This window comes from Myiozetetes cayanensis, unplaced genomic scaffold, assembly GCF_022539395.1.
Source record: "Myiozetetes cayanensis isolate MyiCay16 unplaced genomic scaffold, myiCay2020 scf581, whole genome shotgun sequence".
Classification (NCBI taxonomy): Eukaryota; Metazoa; Chordata; class Aves; order Passeriformes; family Tyrannidae; genus Myiozetetes; species Myiozetetes cayanensis.
This window is the reverse complement of record NW_026087833.1, coordinates 7,560-17,332: the sequence shown is the minus strand read 5'-3', so window position 1 is coordinate 17,332 and position 9,773 is coordinate 7,560. Positions and strand designations below refer to the sequence as shown.

The 9,773-nt window shown below is 50.8% G+C and overlaps 1 protein-coding gene across 1 annotated transcript; it reads left to right on the top strand.

Annotated features, from left to right (window-relative positions):
* Positions 1-6,530: 6,530 nt before the first annotated feature.
* LOC126650208 (olfactory receptor 14J1-like) lies at positions 6,531-7,521 on the top strand (the record flags this gene model as incomplete). The annotated part of the gene is made up of 1 exon (XM_050334765.1): positions 6,531-7,521. A coding segment is annotated over exon 1 (925 nt), but the record flags the coding sequence as incomplete, so codon positions are not given.
* Between the last annotated feature and the right edge of the window lie 2,252 nt (positions 7,522-9,773).

Below are 9,773 nucleotides of genomic sequence, written 5' to 3'. Positions count from 1 at the left end.
TGTTGTTTCTTTGCGGGAACCCTGCACTTAAATTGTCAGTCCGACTCCCAAATTTGAATCTGGGCAAAGATTCCTGCCAGACAAAAGGTGGTAGGACACAAAGTTCTTGCTACCCATGGAGTGCCCAGGGTGTCCCACCAACTGCACCTAACACCCAAAGGTTACAGGCTTTCTTTCCTGGGGGAAAGGGCTGTCGCTCTCTTCTCAGAGGCCTTCACTTAAACCCTCAGTCCAACTCCCAGCATTCAATATGGACGAAGATTCCTCCCAGACAAAAGGTGCCAGAACAGAAAGCTCTTGCTGCCCATGCAGTGTTAACAGTGCCCCCCAGCTGCACATGACAGACCAGGGAAGGGCTTTCTTTCCTAGGTGGAGGCGCTGTTGTTTGCTTTTCGGAGCCCTGCACTGAACTTGCCGGTATGACTCTCAAAATTGAATATGGTCAAATATTCTTCTGAGACAAAAGGTGGCAGGACAGAAAGCTCTTGCTGCCCATGGAGTGCCCACAGTGTCCCACCAACTCCACCTGAACACAAAGGTTACAGGCTTTCTTTCCTTGGGGAAAGGCCGTGACATCACAAAGGGGCCATGGTAGATGGGCGGGGCTGCACTGTGACATTCTGTGATGTTGGTTCTTTGGTTTCCAGGGGCTATTCCAGAATGGAGAGGACAGGCTGTGACATCAGAATGGAGCCCATGTCACATGGGTTGGGCTGCACTCTGGGGTGTGAGGTGTTGGTTCTATGGTTGCCAGGGGCCCTTCTGGAATGAAGAGGGTAGGCCATGACATCACAAAGGAGCCCATGGGGTTTCCCTTTGGGAGTGTAGGGTGTTGGTTCTTTGGTTGCCAAGGGCTATTCCAGAATGGAGAGGGTAGGCTGTGACATCACAAAAGGGCCTCAAGCACAGGGGTTGGTTTAGTGGGTTGACCCTGGCTGGATTTCAAACACCCACTAAAAGCTGCTACCTCCCCTTCCCTCTGCAACTCCACAGAGGAGAGAAAGAAACCAACTGAGGATTCCTGACTAGAGATAAGGGTTGGGAGAAAGTCGCTTCCTAAGGGGCAAAACAGACTCAAAGTAGGGATAGCTTTTAAATGTATTACTCACAGGATAAAAGCCAAAGAGTGAGAAATAAAACAGTCTGAAAAACACCTTCCCCCCACCTCTCCTTCCTTCTCAGCTCTCCCTCCTCCCCCCAGCGGTGCAGGGGGACGGCAATGGGGGTTCCAGTCAGTTGTTGTTTCTGTCACTGCTCAGGGAGAGGAGTTGGATCCTTCCCTGCTCCCACGGGGTCCCTCCCACGGGACACAGTCCTGGATGGACCTCTCCAGTGAGTCCATCCCTCAGGCAGGAGCTCTTCCCACCCTGCTGTCCCGTGGGTCCTTCCTCCATGGGGTCAGTCCTTCAGGGATGAGCTGACCTGGCGTGGGTCCCCCACAGGGGCCACGAGTCCTGCCCGGGAAAAACCTGCTCCAGCCTGGGCTTCCCTCTGCATGGGCTGCAGGTCCCTGCCAGGACCTGCTCATCCTGGACCTCCCCCGGGGTCACAGCATCCTTCCTGCATCCCCCTGCTCCAGCGTGGGAGTCTCCATGGGCTGCAGGGGGGTCTCTGCACCCCAATGCTCCCCCAGGGGCTGCAGGGACTTCAGCTCTGAGTCCTTCCCCTGCTCCTGCCCCTCCTTCTGCACTGCCCTTGGTGTCTGTGTTGTTATCCCATGTTCTCACTCTGCTCTTCCCAGGCTCAAATTTTTTCTATGCAACTCTCCTCTCTTCTGAAATATGTTATCCCACAGGTGTTACTGTCTCTCCTAAGTGGCTCAGACTTGGCCAGCGGCAGGAACTCCATCCTGGAGCAGCTGGCATTGGTTCCATGGCACAGGGGAAGCTTCTGGCAGATTCTAACAGAAGCCACCCCTGGAGCCCCCCTGCTACCAAAACCCAGCCACAGAAACCCACTGTCTTGTGCAGCTCTTTCTCCAAGCCAAGCAGGTGGGAGTTGGTGCCAAGGAGCTGAAACCTGCAGGTCCAGCCTTTAGTGGAGGAAGCTCAGATTTGCCCAAGGCTGCTTTGAGTTCCAGGGGTTGGATGAGGCAATGGTTCCCAGCCTCTCATTCCCAGTGTGTCCGTCCAGCCGGGGTTGCCCCATCCCAGGGCAGGATCCGGCCCTTCCCCCTGGGGAAGTTCTCAGGGCTCCTCCAGAGCCGGGAGGTCACTTTGCTGTCCTGGGGCCTCCATGGGGACCTCCCAGGGCTCGTCCTGTGCAATCTCCTGGAATCAAAGGCTCTGTGGGGACACTGCAGGGCCATGTGGAGTCCAGGGGCCATTGGGACACTGGGGAAACTCATGGAATGAGGGGACCACTATTGCACTGCTGAATGCCATGGAATCAAAGGGCCATTGTGACCCTGCAGGGCCTCCTGGAGCTGAAGGGACCATTGTGACTCTGTCAAACATGGTGGAATCAAGGGCCCAGTGAGACAGTGCAGGTCCTCAATCAACACAAGGTAACATGGAAAGCACAGAAACTCAGGGCATCAAGGGGTCTCTGTGAGACTGCGGGAACTCATGGAATAAAGGGGCCATTGTGACACTGCAGGGCCTCCTGGAACCTTGTCTGTTGGAAAATACAAAGGGATGTGTGGGAGTGTTTCAGTGACAACCAGGAGAATTTTGGAGAGGGACCTTTACACACCCAGATCTTGGTATGTCCACACATCTCTGCCTGTGTGTGGGTGTTGTTGCCTTAAGAGACCATGGAGAAAAAGAGTCCAGGCCCATTTAGATACGAGATAAGATAAAGAGACCTGGTCCTTTAATGAGTTGTTAGGCCTAGAGGAATACATGCCATGTGAGCTCCAGACAAGGATTCTATGATTTATAATAAGGTCCACCCAATCCCAGGTTTATGCAGCCCTGGTTCTGCCCCATTCTGCCCCCTGACACACCCCTTCAGGAACTGAGTTTGGTGCTTTTGGGACCCCTTCTTCCTCATCTTTATCTTCTTCGCAGCACACACAATCCTGGGAGTTCCTAAAAAGTTCTGCCTAGAAGGTCACTGTGTCTGTGTGATATCTTCTGGTCCAGGCCTTAGGGTGTTTTTTACAATTCTACCTTGAAAAGCAGACTAAAAAGGGAGTTTAGAGGGATTGATATGGAAAGGGGTAGCAGGGTTGGGTATGTGTAAATACTGTGTTAAGGGTAAGGGATATAATACAGCTACATTAAAATATATTCACTACACAACTATTTCTAAAATATAAAAAAGTTAAAAAAACACCAAAAAGGTCTGAGACATCAGTGTGAATTAACTCTGGTGTAAGTGTTGTTATTGGAAATCTATAATTCAGTCACTGTTCAATTGTAGTAAATGCTACTGAATCCCTTGATAACTGTTAAGTTGGTGAATGGTTAAATGCTACTAATCTCTTTTGTCCCCTTTTCTTTGGATCCAAACCCTTTGCACCCTGACCCTCTTGCATCCCAAGGCTCTGTGTAAATCATTCCCTTTCATAAAAAAAATAGTTTTCTTTGGGAGCTGCTCTTTGAAATTTTCCTCCTTAGCTAAACTACAAAAAACTCCAATTAGTTGTTGAAGACTTGAAGACATGAAGACAATTTAAAAAAAAAGAAAAACAATTTGATTTTTCTGTATTTTAATGAGCCCCACGGTGTGTTTAGAGATTAGTCTGTCATCCTGAGGTACTGAGAGAAGATTGAAGAAGCTGCTCAAGAAGTCAGAAGCCAAACTCTCAGTCCCTTGAAGGGCCTCTGGGCCCCACTGAGGGCAGGCACTGACAAAGCCTCCCCAGGGACTCCTTCGAGCAGATCCTTGCAGGCCAGGAGTGCAGGCAGACAAAGGCTCTGAGCAGTGTCACAATGGTCCCCTGATTCCATGAGACAACACTCCTAATTTATAGTCTAGACTAGAGGGAAATCACAGGAAGGGCCATGGTTTGTCAGGACTTGCTTTATCTGAGTGAGCCCTGGGGGGCTTTTGGAGCTGAGTCCTTGAACCTCAGGTACTGAGGGGAGATTGTACAAACCTGTCCATCAGTGAAAGTCAGAAGGAAAACCCTTCTGTATCTGGAAGCATTAATGGGTCCCCCTGAGGGCCATTCCCAGTACAGGCTCCTCATGGACTCGGTGGAGGAGAGAATTGGAGGCCATGACTGAACAAACCTCTCAAAGACTCACTTTCAAAAGGAAAAGTTCTCTCAAAACCCTTGAGTACCCTGAAGCATTAATGAGACCCACTGAGTGTCACTACTGACAAAGTCTCTCCAGGGACTAATTAAAGCAGAGAATTGGAGGCCATGATCGCACAAACTTCTTAAAAACTCAAGGGAATAGGCAAAGTACCTTAACAAACCTGTAGTACCTTGAAGCTTTAACAAGCCCCACTGAGGGCCATTCCTGACAAAGGCTCTCAAGGGACTCCTTAGAGCAGATAATTGGAGGCTATAACTGAACAAACCTCTCAGAGACTCAGTGTCAAAAAAAAAGTGTCTTAATAAATTTACCTTGAGTGCCTTGAAGCATCAATGAACCCCACTGAGTGTTACAACTGACAGAGAATCCCAAGGGACTCATTAGAGCAGATAATGGAGGCCATGACTGAACAAAACTTTCAAAAACTCACTTTCAAAAGGGAAAGTTCCTTCAAAATCCGTGAGTACCTTGAAGCATTAATGAGCCCCACTGAGTGTCACTACTGACAAACTCTCCAGGGACTAATTAAAGCAGATAATTGGAGGCCATGATTGCACAAACCACTTCAAAACTCAGAGACAAAAGAAAAGGCAAAGTACCTTAACAAACCTGTGGTACCTTGAAGCTTTAACAAACCCCACTGAGGGCCATTCCTGACAAAGGCTCTCAAGAGACTCCTTAGAGCAGATAACTGGTGGCCAGGACTGAACAAGACTGTCAAAGACTCATTGTCACAAAGAAGTGTCTTAACTATTTTACCTCGAGTGCCTTGAAACATTTATGAGCTACAGTGAGTGTCACAACTGACAGAGTCTCTCAGGGGACTCATTAAAGCAGAGAATTGGAGGCCATGACTGAACAAACCTCTAAAAGACTCAGTGTCAAAAAGAAGTGTTTCAAGAAACCCTGGGTGCCTTGAAGCATTAATGACCCACTGAGGGTTGTCACTGTCTGAGGCTCTCTAGGGACTCATTAAATCAGATAATTGGAGGCCATGGCTACAAAAACTTCTCAGAGATGCAGAGGCAAAAGCAAACCCCAAATTGCTCTGAAAATCCTGCAGGCCCTTGAAGCCTTAAGGAGCCCCCCGAGGGCCCCTCCTGACAAAGCCTCCCCAGGGACTCTGCAGCAGCTCCTTGGAGGCCCTGAGTGCAGGGACGCAAAGGCTCTGGGCAGCAGCTCAGCTGCTGAGAAAAGCCTGGCTGGGTCTGGGGAAGTTTCCTTCCTTTTCAGGCTTCCTCCAGCTTTGGGAAACGCTGCCTGGCAGATTGGCACCACCTAAGAAGGGCTCTGGCAGGTTCCTGGGAGCAAAGCCGGCCTGCCCTGGGCTCCAGCCCAGATCTTTGGACAGGGAGACACCTGAGAGTTCAAAAGAGGAGGTTGCATCTTTGACAACATTTGGGGACAAGCAGGCATTGCTGTTCTGTGGATAATCTGCATGTGAATGGTTGCTTTGAGGTCAAGCATTCAATTGAAATGAAGGTGGGTATCTCAGTGATTTCTCTTGGTTTTAGATAAGAATATTTACTTTTTCTCTTTGGATATATTATGAAGCTGGCAGATTCGAAAACAATCATGGTGACTTTTCTCTCATGCAAACTTCAATTGTATCTTGGACATTTTGAATGAGACCTCTATGAGACAGATCAAACTCACAGGAAAATGGGACAAATACTGTGGGAAAACATGAAAAGTATTAGGATGACAAGTTTGTGGGAATTCAGATTTTTCTCTTGAAGAAAGTCCCTGGGCTTGTCCCTTGGCTGATTGGATATTGATGTTTCCTGACCTGCTGTTCTCCTCAGTAACACCTCAGAGTTTAGGAAGACTCCTCGCTGGGTGTTGGTGTCAGGTCAGTCAGCAGGAAGGGCAAGGTGTCTGCAGGTTGGGCAAAGATCTGCGAGCGCTGGCACATCCCAGTCCCTGCTGCAGCATCCCAGGCACATCCCAGCAGGGTTCCCTTCTGCCAGGGCTCCTGCAGGGCTGTGAAGCCGGGCTGTGCCCCCCAGGCTGCCCCAAGCTGTCCTGCAGAGCAGGGTCCTGCAGCCCAGGGGCTGTGCCGGGGCAGCAGCTCTGCCACCTGCCAGGGGCAGCCTCAGCCGGGCTGGGGAGCTCCCTCAGGGCTGGGCAGGGGCTGTGGGGGGAAAGAGCAAAGGACCTGCTCTGTTCTCCCTGAGTGCATCTGAAGTGCTGAGGGGTTCTGACACCCAGGAACACTCCTGGAGAGATGAGGGAATTTGAGAAAAAAACCCAAAACCAAACAGATGGGGGAGTGTAGCAGGGAGGGGGTATTGGGAAATGGCTTTGATTTTTCTGAGGAAGTTCTTTGCTAACATATCACTGATATTTCCTCCTTGGACAGTGCCCCACACCAAGAGGCAGCCAATGCCCAACAGCAGCTCCATGGCCCAGTTCCTGCTCCTGGCAGTGTCAGACCGGCGGGAGCTGCAGCTGCTGCACTTCTGGCTCTTCCTGGGCATCTCCCTGGCTGCCCTCCTGGGCAACGGCCTCATCCTCAGCGCCGTAGCCTGCGACCAGCACCTGCACACCCCCAGGGACTTCTTCCTGCTGCACCTCTCCCTCACAGACCTGGGCTGCATCTGCACCACTGTGCCCAAAGCCATGCACAACTCCCTCTGGGACACCACAACCATCTCCTACACAGGATGTGCTGCTCAGCTCTTTTTCTTTCTGTTCTTCCTTACAGCAGAGTATTTCCTCCTGACCATCATGTGCTACGACCGCTACGTTGCCATCTGCAAACCCCTGCACTACGGGACCCTCCTGGGCAGCAGAGCTTGTGCCCACATGGCAGCAGCTGCCTGGGCCTCTGGGTTTCTCTATTCTCTGCTGCACACAGCCAATACATTTTCCCTGCCCCTGTGCCAGGGCAATGCCCTGGGCCAGTTCTTCTGTGAAATCCCTCAGATCCTCAAGCTCTCCTGCTCACACTCAGGCTACCTCAGGGAAATTGGGCTCATTGTGGTTAGTGTGTGTTTCTTGTTTGTCTGTTTCATTTTCATAGTTTTCTCCTATGTGCAGATCTTCAGGGCTGTGCTGAGGATCCCCTCTGAACAGGGACGGCACAAAGCCTTTTCTACGTGCCTCCCTCACCTGGCTGTGGTCTCCCTCTTCCTCAGCACCTCATTCTTTGCCCATCTGAAGCCCCCCTCCATCTCCTCCCCATCCCTGGACCTGGCCCTGCCAGTTCTGTACTCAGTGGTGCCTCAAGCACTGAACCCCCTCATCTACAGCCTGAGGAACCAGGAGCTCAAGGACGCCATAAGGAAAATGATGCCTGGATTTAGAGGCAATAAAAAAATGCATATTTTCTTTGGGAAACATTCAGAATGTAAATCATTATAATCTAAACCTTTTTTCTTATTGTTTTCATTTTCTTTTAACTTTTTTAATATTTTCCACCAGTCAATTGCATTACTCAAAGCATTTCTACATCAGTGTCTTCCATTGTTCTTTAACTCAAGGACTTTCAAAAAGCTTTTCTCTGTACATTTGAATGAAATAAAGTTCTCTGCCTTGATTTCTGTGTTGAAGATGCTTCTTCAGCCCTTCTTTGCAGTTGCAGGGGCAGTGCCTGTGTGCAGAGCTGGAGGGAAGAGACTCCCAGCACAACAGCACAGCCAGGGACAAGGGCCCTTGTTCCGTCCACATCTCGGCTTTGGGAAAGGTTGGGGATGGTTGGGAAAGGTGTTAACAGGGTGGTTTTGCCTGAGGTGTTAAACATGGACCATCTTCACAATCCCCAAGAGAAGAGGTGCCAGAAAGCTGCCCTGCAGCTTATATTTTAAGGAATAGGAAAGGAGACCGAGGGTAAGGGGTTTCTTTCCTGGAGGGCAGGGCTGTCGTTCGCTTGCAGGAGCCCTGCTCTGGAATTGTCAGTCCGACTCCCAAATTTGAATCTGGACAAAGATTCCTGCCAGACAAACAGTCCCAGGACAGAAAGCTCTTGCTGCCCATGGAGTGCCCAGGGTGTCCCACCAACTGCACCTAACACCCAAAGGTTACAGGATTCTTTCCTGGGGGAAAGGGCTGTCTCTCTCTTTTCGGAGACCTTCACTTAAACCGTCAGTCCGACTCCCAACACTGAATATGTTTGTCTAGGAAGATGAAGATTCCTGCCAGACAAAAGGTGCTAGGGCAGAAAGTTCTTGCAATCCATGCAGTGCCAACAGTGGCCCAACAACTGAACATGAGAGACATAAGGGCCTTCTTTCCTAGGGGAAGGGCAGTCATTCGCTTGCAGGAGCCCTGCGCTGTAATTGCCAGTCCAACTCTCAACATTGAATATGGATGAAAATTCCTTCCAGAGAAAAGGTGCCAGAACAGAACACACTTGCTGCCCATGGAGTGCCAACAATGGCCCCCAACTGCACATGAGAGCCTGGGGAAGGGCTTTCTTTCCTGGGTGGTAGGGCTGTTGTTTGCTTTTCTGAGCCCTGCACTGAATTTGCTGGTGCAACTCCCAGAATTGAATATGGTCAAATATTCTTCCCAGACAAAAGGTGGCAGGACAGAAAGCTCTTGCTGCCCATGGAGTGCCCAGGGTGTCCCACCAATTATACCTAACACCCAAAGGTTACAAGCCTTCTTTCCTGAGGGAAAGGTCGTGACTTCACAAAGAGTCCCATGGCAGATGGGGGGGCTGCACTGTGGGGGTGTGGGGCGTTGGTTCTGTGGTTTCCAGGGGCTGTTCCAGAATGGAGAGGATGGGCCGGGACATCACAAAGGGGCCTAGGACACATGGATGGGGTTGCATTCTGACCTTGTGGGGTGTTGGTTCTTTGGTTGCCAGGGCATTTCTGGAATGGAGAGGACAGGCCATGACATCACAAAGGGGCCAACGGCACATGAGTGGGGCTGCACTTGGAAAGTGGGGACATTGGTTCCTTCATTGCCAGGGGCCATTCCTGAATGGAGACGACGGATACCGGGACATCACAAAGGGGTCCATGACACACGGATGGGGTTGCATTTCAGGGTTTTGGGGTGTTGGCTTTTTGGTTGCCAGGGGCTATTCCAGAATGGACAGGATAGGCTGTGACATAACAAAAGGGCTCAAATCACATGGGTGGGTCTGACTGTGCTGGTGTGGGGTGTTGGTTCTTTGGTTGCCAGGGCCTATTCTGGAATAGAGAGGATAGGCTGTGACAAGCAGTGCCTGTCAGAACTGCAAAACGGACCCACAAGAGTGTTACATGGGGAATATTCTCTGCTCTGCCCTGCACACCCCAGTGCTGGGGTCAAAACTCAACCTCTCCGCTTCCCTCTCCTAAGGGACTTCTTTTTAGACATCCCCTTCCCTATGCTCAGTTCAAAAGCCCTCCCAGCAATTCCCAAGCCTGTACCCAGCTCTCATCCCCTCTCTGGCTCAGAGCCCTCAACTTATCTCTCAGAGACCTTGGCTGGTCCATCCCCCTTCCAAAAGCACGTTCCTTGTCTGGCTCAGGGGTTCCTGCAGTCACCCCAGGCCCTGCCCAAGGCCCTCCCAACGAGGGCTGGGCCCTGGAGGCAGAAGGAGATCCCTCCCCTGGCATGGCCATT